The 21,352-nt window shown below is 36.5% G+C and overlaps 1 protein-coding gene across 1 annotated transcript; it reads left to right on the top strand.

The window, feature by feature from the left end:
- The first annotated feature begins 13,786 nt into the window (after positions 1 to 13,786).
- On the top strand, positions 13,787 to 15,120 carry LOC108601585 (serine protease inhibitor 42Dd). The gene is made up of 2 exons (XM_017989485.1): positions 13,787 to 14,837; positions 14,908 to 15,120. Exons 1-2 carry the CDS (start codon positions 13,787 to 13,789, stop codon positions 15,036 to 15,038), a joined length of 1,182 nt encoding a protein of 393 aa, XP_017844974.1. The 3' UTR covers positions 15,039 to 15,120.
- Positions 15,121 to 21,352: the final 6,232 nt, after the last annotated feature.

Here is a 21,352-nt window from a genome sequence, read left to right as displayed (position 1 = left end):
CTTGACTCATTAATTACGTCACTGGCATTTTTATTTTCATTGCATACTTTTATACAATTTATTATAACAATGCGCAGCAGCAACAGCAACAACAACAACAGCAGCAAGTTGAAATACAAATTACCTGCCTTTTTTATATTTATTTTTGTTTTGTTTTACATTTCTCTCTCTCTGTCGCGTTGTGTGAGTTATGGACCGTCACACACATGGCATTGTGGCGAACGGCACAAGCCGCAAATGAAACGTTTGTCACTTGGGAGACGCCACATACTCTCATGCGCCTTTTATGCATTTCCAATGTTTTTATAACTCACTCTCCCTCACATTCTCTTTGGCTTTCACTGTAGTGGTTTATTTGCATAGTTGTTACCACGCTTTCATCTGTTTCCCAGCAATGGGTTATTGGTTAATTGTAGCTTTATTGGTTCTAGTTTAAAGTAGTGCAAACAATGTGGCAATTTATTTATAAAAATAATTTCATTTTTAAGGCTTGCTAATATTTATTAGTTTATTATATGTTTTAATTATTAGTTCAGCTTTAAAACAATATCTTAAATAAAACAAAAAGAAATCTGTTCTTAGGATCTTTAAATCATGTGTGAATTCAATTCAGCCATATGGGCTTCAGTTGATGTGAATCAACTACATATTCCAATGAATAATCGATTATTTTTCTGACAAAAAGATAGCAACGATATTTTCCACGAATCAAGGGCTTCTTGTCAGACCATGCAGTAATCGATTGTCCATAGAAGAGAGACTTAAATTTAATTATCGTCAAGAATTTCATTTAAATGCTTGTAAATATATAATAATATAATATATACTATAGGCAACAATTAGGAGTTTAAAAAAATGTATGTAAAATATTATATAATTTTCATAAAAAATTTACATATTTATTTTATTTATAAAAATTTTAAGTATTATGCTTGCTGATGATTATATTTAAGCTCATTAATTAATTTAAGTTTATTTTTTTAAATCAGCGTATTTATATTTCGTTGCATTAGCTAGCGGAAACATAAATTTGATCTTTTTTTATACACTTTATTGCATTTTTTACTTGATATTGTTGCTGCTGCTGCTGTGTGGTCGAAATTTCCCCAAAGAATCTGAGGCACTTATCGCAAATTACTTTGGCAGTTGCAGCAGCGTTGCTTTTTGTATATAAATTTAACAATTTTACCCATACAGATGCAAGGACGCAAGCACTTGGGATTGTAAATTACACACATACACAGACATACACCCGAGCATGCATACATGCATACATGTGTATAAATGTTAAGCAAGTAAGAGCTGCAGTTGCTATTGCCACAGGCAAATTAATTGAATTTGCTGCTGCTGCTTTGTTGTGTGTTTTGCAAAATGAGACATCAGTGGCCAAGGCTCTACACACACACACACACATACATACGCATAACAAACTGTGTAAAGTTTTGGCCAACAACTGCAAACAACATGGCGTAAGTATAATATTTATTTGTGCTGCTCAAATAAACTTAATGCGACAAGCGATTGCAGCTGCCGCTGCTGCGTGGCTTAAGCCACAATTAGCCGCATGCCTCATTAAGTGACAGAGTGACAAATTTTTTTATGCGCATGGCGTTTCAAAAGTGCGCACTTAATGGTCGTTCGACAAATGCAATTGTTGTTGCTGTACGTAGCAATAAGTTATGCATAAGATGTTAACGCGCACTTAATGCCACTTAAAAATGTACATAAATCGCAATTGGCCAACCTCATACTTCGCTCGGCCATGTGTCCACTTACATGGCTACTTACAGGCTATAGTGCAGCTCAAGCATATGCCGTTGCCCATGTTGTGTTGTCAACAATAGCAACAGCAGACAAAGGCGGCGAGGGCGGCAGGGAGCGAACGAAAGCGAGAGAATGAGACTGCGGCATGCAATTAAGTGCATTTAATTAATTATTGTTGATAAAAATAATATTTTTGCAATTTATTGTGCATTTGCGCATAGGTAGGCGCTTCTTTTTCATTCTCTCGTGCTCATTTTTATGATTTTATTTATGCATGTGTGAGCAGCCATAAATAACGCAAACTGCCCATTTGATGGCGTACGGCATGTATAAAAAAGTATTGCATATATTTTGGGGCAGCAGTCATCGTTATCAGCGGCAGTGGCAACAGCAGCCAGCAACAACAAGCTGCGATTTCAATCGCTGCTGCTGCAACGTCATATAGCCAGCCAGGCTATCGACGGCCATGGCAGATCAATTCGCATAACAATAATTTCTTCCGGTTGAATGCCAACAAACGACGATGCACACATTCAGATACACAGACAGTCAGACATACAGACAGACAGAAAGATAGCAAAGTGCGTAGGTGAGGCGGGGGGTAAAGATGTCGATAGTCGACTGAATTTGCATAACGGATGCGCATAAGTACATGAGAATTGACAGGATGTGCGGGGCATGCACCGGCATGCGCTTTGTTTGCCCAGCTGCCCAGACGACATTATGTTAAGGGCGAAGCTTTACTGTTAATTTTCAGTTAACATATTACGCACATTACACACTGTAGAAAGTGTTGAACATATTTACATAAATTACGTACAATTTTAAAGCTATGCAAATGTAAGTAAGAGAGACAACTTCGATCCTATAAGTTGTATAATTAAGATTCAGCTTACTCAAGCTCAAGTTTGCACCTATTCGGATAAATATATTTGGAAATATTCAAGTCTTGAGCTTATTGTAGTTTCCTAGTCAAAGTGTATAACAAAGTTTGGCGCGCTTGCTTTATATTTCAAAAATTAAGTATTAAGCAGAAAAGTAAGTATTTCAAATAAACTTTTATTTCAACAATTTATTTCTCTTATTTTAACCAGCTTGTTGGTATATACTCAAGCTTGCTTTTTATTATTGTATACACTAAATTAAATAAAATATATTTCCATTTATAAACTGCTTTAGCTTTGAATAATTTTCAGTTCTGAGTTTGCTTTTCTTATGAATAAAAAATAAGCTAAATATTAAATTGCTTCTCCAAATTATAACAACATTCAGCAAAATATGCCAATTAATATTAGTTAAAATTCTATTAGCCTTATTCATATTTATTGGCATATGCACTATACATATTTTAGGCAGTGTGCATATTTTCAATAAATATTATTTTAATTTGTCATATAATGCAATTTTCGTTGACATGGCCGGCATATTCAAGTAAAAAAAAATATTATATAAAATATTGTGTGCGCTATAAATTAAGTGAATTTTATGTTCAGCGAAGCGCTTGTTAAACATTGATAAAATACACAAGCTATAACATTATAATTAAAAATTTATTTTCGCAGCACACACCAGCAATATATTTTTGGAAGACTTCACTTTAGTTGTTACGCATATATTAACGAAACAAAATAAACTAGAAGAGCTTCTTTTTATGTAGTTAGATATTAATTAGAAAAATTAATGGCGACGGCTATTTTGATGTTGTCGAAGGAGGCGTGGCAGACCCCACAAACTAGAAATTTTAGCTTAGCCAGACAAAATAGAATCTATCATGTTAGTTCGTCTCCTCTTTATGTGACGTCACTCTCAGTGACGTTAATAACTAGAGACCCAGGCGTATTTGTAGATAATATTATACTTAAAAGAGTTTCAAGTCGTTTTAGAAAATTATTTTTAGCTAGTCTAATGCTCTAAATGCTAATCAATTTATTAGTTTTATTATTTAATGTTTATTATGCGCAACGGAACTTATGAATTTTTTCTCTTGAACCCGTTTTGATTTTCCTTTTTAAATTTTTTTTATATAAAAATTGTGTGCGTATTATTATTTTATTATTTTTAGTAATATTATTTTATTGTTGTCTTTTTTGTAGGAAGATTTGACTTAAGAATGAAAATGAAGCTATTTCTGTTTTTCAAATGCTTCTAAATTCATTTATGCAAATCTTGCGCATACAATATTTAATAAATCATATTATAATCCTTCGTTTCACCTTTTAAGTAATAAATTTAATATGAATTGCTGTTAATTTTGTAGAAACTCAAAGCAATTAACTTAACTTTATGGTACGAAAATAGGCCTCTCAATCAATATAAAGTTTGGTTTAAATTATGCGCAAAACAGTTTTGATTTTTGTTGGGCAAACTTTTGCAAGTAGCTTGGCCTGTAATAACATCTTAGGACACCTTATGCTTGGGATTTATCTAAGAGCAACAGCAAGTGCTTGCCAGGGCAATAGGACCTTGGGGAGGGCTACATTGTTATGGTTACGAGACGAGAGCGACAAACGACAAAAGACAAAGCACTTGCTAATCCAACATAGAGCCTAATCAGGGCTCAAGCACTGTTTTTCCATTGGCTTTGGCTCTGGGCTCCGAAAAATTGCCAGCTAATAATGCAAACAGCGCGAGGAAAACACTGCGCAAATTGAAGATAATTATGAGAGCAAGTTGCTGGTAGTGGGACTGACTGGAGGGCTGGGCTGGCAGGCTCGTTCTCTCGTCACAGACTACTTTTGGCTAAAGCGGCGCAATTAGCGGGTTTAGTAGGGTAAACTTGGTGGCCATGACCATAAATTGGCGGCCACAATGCCTGCAGGCGCGCAGATAGAGAGCGCCAAACATCAGCTGTCAGTCGTTGTTGTCATTTGGGCTGCTTGTTCGTTGTCGTTGTGGTTACGCCCGGTCGACTCGTTCACAGAGTCTCGTATCGTTTGGTTTGGTTTGGTTTGGTTTTTGGACGCGCACTTTAATTCCATCTGATGTCGCCGCTTTGCCCTCCATACTTCTTTAATGAATTTAATCGCGCGTAATAAGCCGTTGCAGGCTCAATATACAAGCCTCTTATTCAAGCGAAACATACACAAAACACACTTGAACAAATTCCAAAACCCAAAATATGCGGGGCATATTCAAATTAATTATAAATGGTGGCTCAAAGTCAACATTAATGGTCAGCAAATGCTTCTATAAAAGGATTAAAATGATTTGAAACGCGTAATATGAAAACTCAGTACATTTAATGCAGAAATTAAATTATAAATGCTTATTAAAATTATGTAAATAATAAAGCATGTTTTATAGACTTTTATAAGAATTAATAATTTGTTTATAAAAATATATTTTAAAGATGAAGAAGATGATTAAATTATTTTGTTATTAAACGAAGTATAAGTCAAATATATTCGAAAGAATTTTAATGATTTGATGGCCATACTCTGATTTTTTTATTAGCTTATATTAATGTTAAACTTTTGACTGTAGCGTAATTTGTTAGGCAATATATAATATCAGATATTTTATGTTTTATACATTATTACAAATATGAATTACATTTTAAATAAATGGATTTTAAAAGGTTTGAAAGATTTGTTAGTCATAAACTGTATTTATTTTGAGCTTAACTCTTGACTAACTTTAATTCCTTTGTATTTAAGTACAAAATTAATGATTTTCAAACTGTTGACAGTTGTTCTCAGTGTAGAAAGTTACTTGTGTACTTATTAACAGTACTGAGTCGGTCGGCCCATGGCCCATGGCCGTTTATATTGTTTGCTTGGAGCCATTGTGGTCGTTTGACGTTGATAAGCATTCTGATTTATTGACAAACGCAAACTGTGTGCCTTCCTTTATATATATGTGCTATATATACTTACGTATATGTGCGTGTGTGTGTTTGGTGGACATTTATTTAAATACACAAACGCATATACACAGATATTTATTTATGGTCTTTGGCAAACAAACATATCGCACTTTAAACACATTTTTCAGCTTTCGACTTTTGTATGGATTTGCTTGGCTGCATTTCCGTTTGAATTCAATAATGTAAACTTCCGACATAAACCGGAAATGACAAATAAAATTCAGCCGCCATTCATGGCACATGCACTATAAAAAATACTTGAGTGCGCGCTCGAAAAACTTCACTTTATATAGATCATGCAATTAAAATGAACTTTTAATTCACGCAACGTGATTTTTGCGAGTGCAAAAACTTTTTAACGTGCTGGCATCAGAACTTGATTAATACCAATATAGCTACAAATCCAATAGACACCATGTGTAATATAAAAAGAAGGTTTTGTTTTTAAAGTAAAGCATGCAGCGTATTTGATGTATAAAATTCAAAATTAAACTGCAATTGGTGTTAGAGTGTTACCAAGAATTTCGTTCTCACATTTGACTTAATTTCTGTTTGAAGATAAATTTGTGTACAAAAATTTCATATATAATTATTTAGTTTTCACATTAGAGGTGAGTGAGTGAGTTAAGAAATCAGAAAAAATACCATTCAGGTATTTCTTTAATGTTTGGTTAAATTTTTCAGATACCTTTGCAAGAATTGCAAGAAAAAAATCTGAAAGAAATGGCTAAACTCAACTGCATAATTGGAATTTATTCCCTATCTTATCCATAACCCTGAATCACAAAAAATTAAAAGTGTTTGAAAATATTATTTATATAAAATTATAATATTTGCAGCAAAAAGTTAGGCTGAGCTTCGCTTCAATTATAAATGTATATAAATTTAATTTCTCACGCAAATCCTAGGACATTCAGCCAACAATAATTTATGAAAAAAGCCAAGCCCTACCTTGATTGTTTTATGTGGCTTTGGCATAAATTGTATTTCGATTGAAATTCTTCGCTTGATGTTTAACTTGTTTGTTCTTTGTGTTTATTTTTTGCGCGTACTTTTTGACTATTTAAGTCAGCGGCTTTTATCAAATTGATCGCATTTCATTTACTTTTTGATATGCGAAAGCGCTGCCTCTGCCTGTGCCTGTGTGCGTGTATTTTTCGCTTTAATTGTAGCTGGAGCCCTTTTTTTGTGTGTCTGTGTGTGTGTGTAACTGTAACAGCAGGAAAATCACATAAATTACGTGATTTTCGCGTACGCTTCTTTGACCAAATCCAAGCATTAAAAGTTGCTGCTGCCTGCTTCTGCAAAAAAATGAATGTAATACATATTTTTCATGCACACACACACAAGCAAGCGCAAATGCAAATGTATGTGTATATAGACATGCAACAACCATGAATTACATAAAAAGCCGCAAATACCGAACTCAAAATGCGTTGGTCCAAAGGCATTGTTGCTGCTGTTGCTGTTGCTGTTGCTGCTGTTGCTGCATGCAAGGCATACCAATGTGCATAAAATCGGTGGCAGGGCGTAACAGCTACTGCAATTGTAACCCATTGCCCATGTTGTCCTTGTAACACGCAAGCGTTTTACTCAGCCTATATATAAAAATAAATAAAGCCAAATACATGCATAAATATATATATATATATATATATGTATATGCTTTATATATATATTGCAATCCTTTAGGCGCACAAAACATAATGAAACGAAAATGCTTCTGTGGCAGGCAGGCAGGCAGCCAGCATTGGCAAGCAGCGCATTTGAGCCCTTCATGCCTCTTTACCAAGTCGAATAAGAAATATAAATAAAAACATGCAAATATTTCTTTGGGCAACATTTTAACAGCCTCTCGCTTGCAGCCCGCGCGCTGTCTCTCTCTCTCTCTCTCTCTTTCGCTTGCAAAAATGTTTTTATTTATACAGCTGGGGCGTATCGCTTGAGCATTGTCCAGGCTCTGGCTTGGAGGTCCAGGCCCGAGCCCAGGCCTTGTGGTCGTCGCTTGATTTATATTGATGAATGTCCGTTTGTTCGTTAGTTCCGTCTTCGCAGGCTGCCAAAGAGATTTACTTTGCTGCATGCAGCCATGAAGGCGTGCCACTTACTTTACACATTGACTGTGTTGCCACAAATACACACACACACACACACACAAACAAACACACACACGCTTGCACTCATTTTATACACTCGCTTATGCTCGGCGCCAGAAATTATTGCATACTTTACGGAAATTAACCGCATTTCCATTTCTTGCACGCATGCATCACGACCAATGCTTGCAACCATCCCTTGCAGCTGCTACATTCCTCCTTTGTATATTTACAGTTTTAATGACTTTATTTTTGTGCACTGCCACACACAATATTTTTTAATGCTCTTTTGCCAAAGCGTATTTGACTTGCATACCAAGCCAGGCCTTTTGCAATTTTAATTCCATGCACTGAATTTAAGTTTCTCCAAATCGATTCTTATAGTAACTTGTAGATTTTTAAAGGCTAACTCCCCTTAGTTTGAATGTTTTGTTTATAGTAAAAAGCAAGAGACATCCTAAGAATCTAGACTTTAATTATCAATATTAAAATTAAATTTATATCTACATACAGACTATATAGTACATAATTATAGTAATAATATTAATACAAGCTGCTGTTCAAAAATATTTTATTTACATTTTTATTGTTTGCTTTTTTATTTAAGAATTGCAAAAATAATTCTTATTTTCAACTTTTATAATAAAAACTGACAAAGAATTGTTATTTTTAGCTTTTGTATAACAAATTTTAAATCTAAGCGTTTATTTAACAATAGTTAAAATTCATTTACTTCGGAAACAATTGACAATTCTTATTCACTCTGGAACAGAAATACATTAACAATCTCGCCAGAAATTTATTAACAATCTCTGATATTTGCGAATTGACCATTGTCTGAGCAAAAAAAACTGGAGTCATCCTAGGTAATATTCTAATATTTCATTTATTTAAAGCATATATTTTCATTCACTTCGGAAACAATTGACAATACAAATTTGCTCAGTTACAGAAATACAAATTTATCAAAAAGCGGCAGAGCGCTTGCTTATGTTATTAACAATTTGTCTAAACAAAAAAGCAACTGGAGTCACCCTGTTTAATATGATTGCTGATTGTTTGACAAGTGTAAGTATCGATGACTTCCAATTTAGTTTAAGTTTATATTTGAGTGTGCTACATAAAAAGACAATTTTAATACTTTAATACAACTCTTTTAATGAATGAAAATCTTTGAATATTGCAGGGAATACGCTTGGCTGCTTTAAATGTTTCGCTGTGTCAGAATTTGCTTGCGCATTATTAATCAACTGTGGCTACATTTTTAATTTATGTTGACATGCACTTATTTATAAAATGCACAACAAAGAGAAAACTATGAAACGCGAGAAAAGGAAGCGAATGTTAATTTCTGATTAGCGTGGCAAGGCTTCAACTTCAACTGCAACTTCAACTATGCTAAACTTCGGCTATATTTAGTATTAGTGTCGCTCCGGCGTACGCAGTTGATAGAGTCACGCAATGTGGCAAGTTATTTGAAAAGTTGCGTTAGCACTGATTGCCTGCTCAATGCAATTGCTAGGGACTGTTCGCTATTATTTTGCGTAACCATTTATTTTTGCTGCACAAGAAGAAGTTGAAGTTGTTTTCGTGCGTGGCACGTGCGCGAAAAAAAAAAAAGGAAACTTCACATGCAAAGGACACGGCAAAGTTAAAGATTAAATGCTTGACTGTTGCGCTAGGTGGGGAATGCAATTTAATGTAAAATATTAATATTAGATTACAGCTGACTGGCGTCAATCAGAGCTGCAAGCCATTTTGATTGGACGCTGCAACAAGCGCTTCAATTTGATGACAATTTTTCCATAAACATCAAGGACACACCGGATCCGGATATGTGTGAATGCAAGTACGTATGCCAATTGGCATGTTCAAGCGTTGCATGCCAAGTGCGTAAACTATTTCAAGCAGAGACAGAGACAGAGATAGGGAGAGTGCGAGTGAGATACATGCAAATCGAGCTGTCGCTTGTCGGCAATACACAATACAAAACAATTTGCTGGCGTTGCCACTATGTCAGTTACTTGCCTGCTCTCTAACGCTCTTTCCGTCTGTCTGTCTGTCGCTCTGTCTGTTCGTTCGTCTGTCTCTTGCTGCGCATATAAAATGCAGCGCTGATATTAACAATGCTGCGCAGCCAAACCAACTGGCAATTTAATGTAACAAGCGCATTGACTGCTGACAAATAGCATTGCCTGTCAATTCATCAAAAAATATATATATATGCCATATATAGTTGTATGCTAAAAATGCAAGACTATTGACATGCATGCAGCCAAAGGCACAACAGCTACAAGCAGCTTGGCTAAGCGGGTTAAGGTGGCTCAACGGGGTCCTCCTTTAGCTGTTGCCGCTTCTGGCACGCACTTGGCATACGCTGGCTCAGCAGCGTTTGCGTCTGACTGTAAATTTGCTTAGCTGCCAAACAAACTTCACTTCCAGCACATACACGTGTGTGTTTGTAACTGTCTGTGTGTGAGTGTTAGACTTTTACAAATTGTTTTGAAATGAAATTCAAACGCAGCTTCTTCGATGCGCACAACTACTCAAGTGAATTGCATATTGACTTGTGGCCACGAAAGTGTAAGTAATTATTATTATGAGTTTCTAATACAATTGTTAAGCCAACTTAATATTGAAGAGCAGCATATCCAAAGTGTTTCACTGTATACTCTATACTGAGATTGTGAATAAAGCCACCCAAGCAACGCATTAGAGATTATGTGGCTTCTAATTTGTTGATATGCTTCTCTTCATTATCAAAAACCTTATTCGAGCAACAGCTGTGCCCATTTGCTGTATTAGAAATATCATATATTACATATATAGAGCTCTTAGTATATAACAAAAAGCTTTAACGTCAATACAAAATTTAGCTTTAAAGCATTAAATTGGATTTCAATCATTTTATTTAAATATAGTTTATAATAAAGTATTTTACGCCACTTTATGGTGGTTTAATTTTCTTTTTTTTATCCATGGTTTTTGTTATTCTATTAAAACAAAAAGAGTTTTGTGTAATGTGAGTGCACTTCGAAGAAAAGAAAAAATTTAAATAAATTAAAGTAGATAGTATTAAAAATTTTGTTGTAGAGACCAAGCGGACTTGACAACTAATCCTGTCGAAACAAATTCTAAGAGCACCAAAAGGACACACAATAAAAAAAATCTATTACTAATAATATATTTTTATTTGCATCTCACCCTCTGACAAAAATTTCGAGCAAGTTATTCTTACAACTATTATAACTAATGTGTTTCTTAAGATTTCTTACTTATACACATTTTATATTTTTTATGTTACTATCCTCGTTGTGGCCTGGCCAGACTTCAACTGTTGCATTGTGGAGTGGCATTAATTTTTAATTACTTACCACATTTGCAAACTTAAAGCCAGAGTTAACCCCAATTGGAACATGGCAAGCCCATAACTCTTCTGTTCTTGCCTCAGCTTAGGTCCTGGCAACAAATTGGCTCAATTACGGGCGTTTGCCACTTGGTGCCTGCCTGGCCAACTTTCTACGCATTTTGCTAGGTATAAAAACTTTATTAAAAACTTTTACGCCCAAGCCTTTGGTTTGTGTTTTTTTTACGCCTTGCGCTGTCTGCTTTGCGTAAAAAGAATTTTATAAAATATACACGCACATTTAGGCGCAGTGCAGTGCACTCCAGGGGCGTTGGTAGAAATCAAATTAAGTAAATTTGCTTTTGGGGGAAAAAAGTTTCTTGCGCCTGTTTAGAGTTTTGTAATACCTCAACACAGACAACAACAACAACAACAACAACACGAACAACAACAGCAACAACAATAAAGGCAGTCGTCTAGTTTGCTGTCGCTGTCCCAAGTTGCTTGTTTCTGGCTTGCTCCGCCATTACCATTGAGCTGTTGTTGGCCTTGGCCTAAGCCCCATGTGGTTACTTGAAAAATGCTAAATGGTCCCAAAGCAATTGCAACCGCAACAAGCCAAGACGTCAGCTGGCATTTTACACAAAGAAAACAACCAAAGTTTTGGCCTAAAATGCTCGCCTGTCTAATAAAATGACTCAAGCGTAGGCAGCGCTTTGGCGGACTTTGGCTGGCGGTAATTCAAGGCAATATATTTGCTCGCCAACTTACTGTGAAGCAAAGAGTAACCGAAAGAGGAGGATTATTAATTTTGAAAGTAGCAATCATTTGTTAGTATTTATTTATTAAAGTATTAAATACGTAATAGCAAATGCAAAATTAAAGCTTAGCCTAGCAACAAATCTAAATTTATAAAGGAAATGTTTACTTTAATGTACTTGCAGCTGCTTTGTTTATAAATCAAAGACAGCATAAGATTGCCAAGGTCATTGGCGATTGGCAGTTGTGCTTTTAGCCTTTTGCTTGGCCATTGTTATTGCTGTTTTGGCCAGATCGCCTTTCAAGTTCAATAATGTCATAGAGCGTGTCGCAGGGCAGGCGCTAAAAATTTATGACCAAATGCTTGACCTGGAACCTTTGTGCCCGGCCCAAGCGCAGCACGTGCCACTGCCAGGGAAATAATTTAGCCAAAAACATGTGAAGCTTGCCGTATAAATTATGCATACAAGCAACAGCAGCAGCAACAACAACAACAACAGCCACAAGGTATTGTGTAAGCGACCGGCCCACAAATGCAGCGTTTTGCCCACAAAAAGAAAAACTAAGCACAACAACAATAACAGCAAGAACAATGGACACAGACATTACTCAACGCTTGGCCTTTTATTTTATTGTATTTTATCTTTTGGACTACTTTTTGCCATGACCACAACAAATAAACTCGAGCATCTTGAGCTAAGCTTACAAAGTGGGAGGCAGGCGAGAGTGGGAGCAACAAAAATGAGAAGGAGTAAAAGTTGGGAAAATTTCTTTGTTGCTGGCTGGCCAAGTCGGCCCCAAGGGCTATAACAACAACAAGAACAACAACAGGAACAACAACCACGGCATTGGCTCTGAACAATTGCGCATGTTAACATACTTGTAAGTAGTTTTTCCACTTTGCTATGTTGTTATTTTTCTATCACACACACTTGCACACCCGCAAACCGCACACTCACACCTACACACAGCCACACCATCTGTATGTGTGTGTGTGTGTGTGTTTTGGCCATCAAGTGGCCGCTAGCTGTTGCCATTGTTTTTTGTAATTATCTGCACGTTATTTGTGGGTCAATAAAACTTGATATTCGTTGGCTTGAGCTGTGTGGCGTTAAACGCTCTCGAACTCGCGCCCAGAATTTATGGCACCAAATTGTGGTTGAAAGCTAATAGGAGCGCTGCTTAACATGCAAACGCATTAGGCGATTGCACTGCCATTTACCAAGCATATTGGCGGCATTAATTACCTTTTTATCGGCCACACACAGTTTAAGTTAAAGCATTTTGTAAAGCAGGCTTTGCATCTAAATTCATACGATTATTCGCTAAAATTTATTTCATTTAGTCACGTTTAGTCATCGGAAAATGTTTGCTTAATTTATAACATTTCTCAATTGATACAGTTTTCCTAAGCGTTTTTTAAACTGTCACAATGAAAATAATTCATTTTGAATGTGTTCTCCAGATAAGTTAAAAATCTTGGATTCAATTTTCAAAAATTAACTTCCAATATAGCTCTAGCGGTGCCCTAATTAATATTAATAAAGCTCATAATATGTTTAAGTTACCAACTATATTATCTTTGTTCTTACTTTGCATCCCTAGTTTAAAGTTTCTCTGTCATCTCTAATCAAGAAAAAGCAAGTCAAGTTACTGAAAATGCGATGAACACAACAGATATAAATAAACTACTTTATGTGCTACGAAAATATCAAGTCTTGTTATTTTCATTAAATCTATTTAAAAACAAACCATACATTTAAGTGAACCGAAAGTCTTTGGCAGCCTAGTAAGCTGATTACTTGGAACTAATCAAACTCCGTTACGGAAATGTTTATATATAACTGCTAAATTAAATAAATTCGATACTGCTATGTAACCTTAAAACCAAATCTAATTGGCTTTTCAGCCTATATAAGCGCGATTCGAACTGAAGTTTGAAATAGTGTTATTAAAATGGTAAAGTTGTGCATTACTTATTCTTTGCTAGTATTTCTAGTGTTAGCGGCAATACCACATGTGATCTTAGAGACCGTGTCGACATCCTTAATACAAGGCGTTCTTCGAAACAGCAAGAAATCAAATACTCTATTTTCGCCTGTTCTGCTTCAAGACGGCTTAACGCAACTATACTTTGGAGCCGAGGGTAATACTGCAGCTGAACTGAAGAGCCTGCTGCAGTTGCCAGGTTCCTCGAAGTCTGAGGCAATAGATTTATATGCACATACGAATCGTGAGCTACCACAAAATGTTGAAATAAATATGGCCAATCGGCTGTTTGTCGCAGAGAAAGCTCAAATATTGGAGGAGTATCAAGAACAGATTAAAAGTCTTTTTGATAACACTGTTGGACGCGTCAACTTTGGAAACTCTGCTGAGACTGTTGATATTATTAATACTTGGTTTGCCGAACACACCCGTCAAAAAATAACAAATATGATTGACAAAACCAGTGATGACACAATCGCAATGCTACTCAGTGCGATTTATTTTAACGGGCGCTGGAAGCATCCTTTTGACAAAAGTTCGACAAAAAAAGCAAAGTTTTATAGTTTAAACGATGAAGGGGAATATAAATCGATTTTCGTTGATACAATGCTTATTAACGCTGATTTCAGATCAAACCCAATACAGGAATTAGATGCAGAAATCATTGATATTCCTTATGCCAACTCAAATGTCTCAATGGTTATTCTGTTGCCTAATCAAAAAGACGGTATTGACAAACTGGTTAGCAACCTTCACAAGTTTCACGCACATCAACTTACGCCACACGGCAGCAGGCATAATGAATATAAAACACTTCTTCAGTTACCGAAGTTTAAATTTGAATTTAAAATGGAACTGATCCCTGTGCTGAAAGAGCTCGGCGTTATTGACTTATTCAGCAAAGCAGCAAATTTAGAGAAAATAACTAATAATAATCCACCTATCAAAGTTGAAAAGGTAATTCAAAAAGCTATGATCGAGGTAGACGAAATAGGATCTACTGCAGCTGCAGCTCAAGGTATGCCAATAGAACTAACGCAATGTATTTGTAGTTATTTCATTATTAACTTTTTTTAAATTAATTTTAGTTCTTGAGATTGTTTTCTTGAGTGGAACACTGAATCCAAGGCGTTTCATTGTGGATCGTCCATTTGTCTTTTTAATAAGAGACTTTGAAAGGGTTTATTTTGCTGGCCGCGTTGGCAACCCAAACCAATAAAAATGTATCCTTTATTTACAGGACGTTGTTCTGCGTTTAATTCTGCTATAGATTATTCTATAAAATCAAATTAATATACTTGGTCGGTATTTCATTTTTAGCCCTGTGCCAATCAGTAATAATGAATTGTTCGTATTTGGTGCTCAATTATTTAATAAAAAGACTAATGCGCCTGTCCTTGTATTTTATGGCCAGCTGTGAAGTTTTGCAGCAATTTTATCTACGGCGCGAGCATAGAAAATGCGTAAATTATAATTGGCTAATTAAGGCGACGGTATATAAATAAATATATGTCAGACATTGATAAATATGCTGCGCTTCTATTTTATATATTTGCGTTTGTGTAATTTAACGCGCTTCTCAGCGAAACGTAAATCAATTTTTTATGCTAATTTATTAGATGAAATTTTTATACATATTTATTTGTTGCCATGTTGAAGATAAATCAAAAATGTTAGTTGCATTAAAAATTCGTTATGCATTTAGGCAGCACAAACACAGTTATTCGGTTCTTAATATTAAAAAACAAAAAAAAAAAAAACAGCAAATTTTATTCAGTTACAAGCTGCCCACTGTGTAAAAGAAAAAAACTTCTAATGAAGAGACATGAAAGAAAAACCAACAAACATTGTTTGTGGCAACGCCAATTGTTTAAAAGTGAAAATTCGATTTTGTGGTAACGCAGAGCCAAATTCAAAAGGCACAGCATTTTGCAGTGAGTTTTTTGGTTTGCTCTGTTTGCATTTAGTTTGAATTACCTGCCAGTGTAGCTGTAGTTGTGCTCGTCAATGGCCGGACAGTTGCTATACTGTGCATTTCAGAGTATCTGTGTTGATTTGACCAAAAAATATACAACATGGGCAGCAGCAGCAGCAGCAAAAAATAAAAACAAAGACAAGGGTGTGCAGTTCAAGAATGAGGCGGCAACAATTTTGAACCTAGACGAGCACAAAAGCGATAGAGAATAACCGCCAAACAGTACGAAAAGCAGCAGCAGCATGAGCAGCTAACAAGAAACGTAACGATAACGAAAAACAAACTTTAAAAATTGGATTCTTCATTTGCATCGGGCAAATCCAATCAAGCCCCAACGTAAAGACCTCGGCCAGACACATGCACAACATAAAGCCCAAAATGCAGAGACACATACCCAGGCTGAGCTGAGCTGAGTGAGGAGTGAGCAGTGAGCAGTGCGCAGTGGGCTGAGCGTTTGTACGACGTTACGTATACGCCAGCAGGCACACAGACATGAGCAATGAGTTGAACAATAAATGAAAGGTGTGCAGCGCCGTCGTCGCCTCACCTGCACCGTTGCCGCCGCCGTCGCCGCCGCCGCCGCCGCCGCCCGTTTGACCATATAAGTTGACCGTTGCTTATAGACGAGCTACAGCTGTTGCTGCCGTGTCCGTTTGAAAATTGGTAACGATTTGTATGGGCAGCAACAAAAGCGACTACTGCTAGCATTGCTGGCTCAAAAAAGTTTTGTCTGCTGCGTTGCTCGTTTTATGTTTTCTTCTTATGTTTTTGTTGTTGTTGTTGTTGTTGTTGCTTCTGCTCTGTGTCTGTTGCATTTCTTGCATTTTCTTATTTGTATGCTCGGCTCACCTGCCGTTAGCCAACTGTCTTGTATCTTCATCAACTTGGCCTCCATTAAGTCGCTTGTTGTCAGCTCTGGCTCTCTCGCTCGCACACACACTAACACACAATACTCCCCGCCCCCCTCAAGTTATTGCTGTTGCTGTTGTGGTTTTTGCTACGCTTCTTGTTATTGTTGCCCACTTTTGCTGTAGGCTTCGGTTATTGATTGCAGGCATACGTTTGCCATTTTATTACAAGCACCAAAAACGAACATGCCGCATGAAAAAAACTGCATGTTCTTTTTTCTTTTTGTAGCTCTTTTTTTTTTTCCACGTTAATTGCCAGCAAACCAAACATTGGCATCGCACACTACCAAACCCAACCACAGCAGCGGCAGCAGCAGCAGCAGCAGCAGCAGCAGCAGCAGCACGAGCAGCATTGTCATGAAGCACAACATCAACCGCCACTTAAATTGCCCAAACCGCGACAAGTGTCCTGCTGCGACTGCCGCTGTACTGTGGCTGGCCATAGACACGGCCCACTGAAGCGCAGAAGAAAATCATTCATTAGCGCTTATCAAGCTGACTGACCTCAATGCCAATTTGATTTTGCGCTTAAGCTAAACTACAACATTTCGTTTTTTTTTTGTTTGTTTTTTTCGTTCTTTTCTTTTTTCTCCTCTTGCTTAAGCGCTGCACAATCGTTGACGTTTATTGTAAATGGCTGTCCAATGAAAATTGTTGTGGCCTATCAACGTCAACGCTGTTGGTGTCATTAGTGCAGCGCAAAAAATAAAGAGGAACTGTGAAAAAAATCACGTGATATTTTATCGCTGTAGGTTCTTTGGTTTGCTGCCTGTTGCCGCGTTTTAGTTTAATTGACACTTGACAGTATGGCCTAGAGCGCTGCTGACCAGCCGAGAGCTATCAATCAACTTGCCTCATGGGGTAGTGGGAGATGTGCTATCTACACGTGTGTGTGTGTGTCGAAAGTTTTTATGTAAGATAATTAAGTGAGAATTCTTTAGTTGATATAAGTAAAAATTGTTTAAAATTATTCTAAGCAAAGTATTTAAAACTGGAATATTAGTTTTGGGTAATAGCTTAAGTCATAAATCTAGCATATTTTTAACCTTATACCTTGTTACGTGTAATCAAAAAAAAAGGTAAGCTTCCGAGAATACCAAGAATCCTATAAAATATTAAAAAAAATTGGGGTATTCTCATATTATTCAGAAATATAAATATATAGTTAAAGGGGAAGACTCAAAAAACACGCTTTTTAACTTAATTTTGAATAAATGCAAAGTTTTCCACATAATATGCAGCCAACGCTTAAAAGTATGCTATGTTAATTTGAATTTTAGGAATATGCTGTCAATAAACAAGTAAATATTTAATTGAACGCATTCAGTATGTCTTACAGCTACAGCAAGACTCTATTTGCTGTACGATATGTACTTCAATTAAATTATATTAACCTGCTGCATTTCATGCAACATTTGAAACACTTGTGTATATGTATTATGTGCTGACAATAACTCTGGCGAATCAGAAATATGGCAAAAGTTTCTGTCGTGTGCAAGTAACAATAAAATTTATGCTTAAGCGCGCTTTACGTATTAGATTTCTAGACACACACACACGCACACACGCATATGAATGCTGCTCATTGTGGTAGAGGCTTATTGTTGTTTGTTGGCAGACAGCTAATGTTTCATTAGATGCGGACAAAAGAGAAAGAGAGAGCTAGTCCTGCCGGCAGGCATTCTGGCTAAAATGCAGACAACGTCAACGTGATTTCAAATAATAATTAAAACCCAACGATGTTTGATGTTTCCATGCTGCAAACAAGCAGCGCTCAAATGTGTGAGCATGTGTGTGTGTGTGCATTTTCCAGGCAATAGATTAAAGTCGACGTAGGCTAAGCCCCTTTGAGCGTGTGTACAGCATGACTGACTGACCAACGCTGGCTGGTCAGTGTGAAAGTCTGTCTACCTAAGGTATATACCATGTACAGATATAGATATAGATACAGCATATATATGTGTACATATGCTATGTATATAGCAAGTGAGTTTGGCTGGGTTATCGCGGCCTCGTCAGAGTCCTTGCTGTTGATGCTCTGTGCGCTCTGATTGCCATTGCAGCCAAATGCTGTTTTATTTGAATAATTGAAAGGCGCACACACACACACTCAGCTACAAATACATATATCTATATGTATATGAGGTTTAGCGTCCTCTTGCTCGCAAAGGGAATTATACATACGTATTTGTTAGTCTAATGTCCTGCTGTGTGCTCTGTTGTGCATCGTCCATTGGATTTATAACTGATTTCTGGTGATTTAGTTGCAATGCAACGAGCCCGTCCCCGCCCCCGCCCCCGCCCTCACACACTTACTATGCAAAATGCTTTCGCTCCGTTAGCTATCTCATTTATGTGAGTTTTGTGTTGTATAAGGTGCAAGTACTACATAGCATAGGCACAAGGACGCGTAAAAGTTAATTGAAATGCTATCGAAGCATATTCAATCAATTTAAATTAGTTCTGCGTTGCCGACGCACAAAGCCTGCAGCCTGCGGGGCACACAAAAAACGAGTTGCTTCGTTAATTAGATGCGTCGTCGTCGTCGTCGTCGGCGTCGTCGTCTTTGCCAGTCAAAAGTTTTCAATTTTCCGGCGCAGCGGCAATGATAAGTTGATAATTGGCTGAAGCTCTAGCTCTGTAGCTGTAGCAACCCCCATTAATCAATTATTGCCAGGCAATTTATTGCGTTGTTTTTACTACACGCAAAACCAACAAGCATTTTGGCTTGTGGCTGCCAGCAGCAGCAGCAGCAGCAGCAGCAGCAGCATCAGCCGCATGATGTAAGCAAACGAGCAGAGTGGTTGGGGGGCTCACAATTTTTAAACGCCATGTTCAATTTTAGCTGCCTTAAGGCAGTTGTGTCCTTTCGAGAGTAATTGGCAGCGTAATTTTAACATTTCACATGTCGACAGCTGTCAAGTCGCCGTCGATGTCGTCGTCTCAGAAGTCCAATCAAAATGCAAATTAATAACAAACAAAAATAACTTGACATCTGACTCAATGCATGTACAAAATTGATTAAATTGAATGCCAATCCAGCAGTTTAGACACTAAGTAAAGCATTGGCTAAAGGCACAAATACAATATGCAATTGTAGTAGAAGACTAATTACTCGCATACAGAAAGCGATAACTAGACTAACATCACATATTTACTCCACACAATACAAATTTTACAGGCCCGCAACATTGAGAGTTTGTTTGCTATCATTCGCTTCCTTTGACCTCGCAACAACAAACAATGTAGAAAGGCGAGCGTATCCGACATTGCAAGACCTGCTATATGGGATGAATATTCAGTTTTAACTTATTAATAAGAAAATGAGTTAAAAGAACATTGATGCAGGAAATCAAAACTGAATTAAGCAACAACAAAAAATGATAACTATGAGAAAATTTAAGTTGAAAAGTTCGAAATCTACAAAGAAATCTGAGAGCAGTAATAATGGGTCTAAAATAAAGTCTAGCGGCCGCTAAAAGAGATTTTAATCATATACATAATCTTGACAAATATAAATAAATAAAAAATATAAAAAAAAGATATTTTAAATTAATTTTGAATTAAGGTTTCAATGCCACATGCGGCAAACGCTTAAGGGTATGCTATGATAATTTTAATTTTTGGAATTTGGTTATGTAAACTGCAAAAAATATGTAATTGCATGTAAATATTTAATGCACTCTCTATGTATGATAGCAACCTATTACATATATTAAACATCAGCATGTAGATCTCTCAGCCTACAAGACCCAGAGCTTTCAAATACGACATGTAGTCTACTAAAGTAACTTTATTCAATATACGCTCAGGAAACTTTAATAATAATAATATCATACAAGCACATGCTCAAAGGCAGAACTAGTATTAGAAATATTGAAAGCACACAATTAGTTAAAAAGAATTCTTAAATCGATTTTTAAAGTCACTTCTAAAACTATATATAACTATAAAATAAATATAGTATAAATATAGCGACAATATCAACCCATACTGCAGCAAATTTCAGCTATCAGCCTGTCAAGTCTCTACCTAACTTTGTTTATAACTTTAAATTCAGTTTAGCTACATCTATGTTTAATTGCAAATGAAATGTATTTGTTGCCTTTGTTGTTTAGCACACTTTGATATGTTTTATCTTATGTTAAACCACAATACATTTTGTGGCTAGCGAGCTGAGAGATTGTGCTCTGTATTGAACATTTTGAGTTTTCAAAGCTGGCGCGAACATTTTGACCTCTGGGTGGGCTATTAACAATGCGTTTAACATAATAACACAGTGAATTGTTTGGCGGGCAACTGGTCAGCCACACGCTGTAGCGGTAAACAGGCCCTCACTATAACTAAATAATTTAGTTGTGCGGCCAGTCATGTGCTGAATCAAGTCATGTACTTGCCCCGCAAACCCCACACAGAGTGGTGGCTGGCCACGAGTCAGTCAGTGTGCAGCATCTGATTGCCCAGACACTTTATTATGCATGAGGCAGTGGCAACAACAACAACAACAACAACAAGCAGTACAACAATCGGCCAGACAGACAAACAGCAACAAATGCACAATGAGCATGAACATGAGTAAACAAATTATTTATATTTAAATTGTTTGTATGCCTGCATTGTTGGCGCTTTTAAGTTCAACTCACACGCCTG

Source organism: Drosophila busckii, chromosome 3R (genome assembly GCF_011750605.1).
Source record: "Drosophila busckii strain San Diego stock center, stock number 13000-0081.31 chromosome 3R, ASM1175060v1, whole genome shotgun sequence".
NCBI classification, from domain to species: domain Eukaryota; kingdom Metazoa; phylum Arthropoda; class Insecta; order Diptera; family Drosophilidae; genus Drosophila; species Drosophila busckii.
The sequence above is the reverse complement of the archived record's forward strand: the minus strand, read 5'-3'. Positions and strand labels throughout refer to the sequence as shown.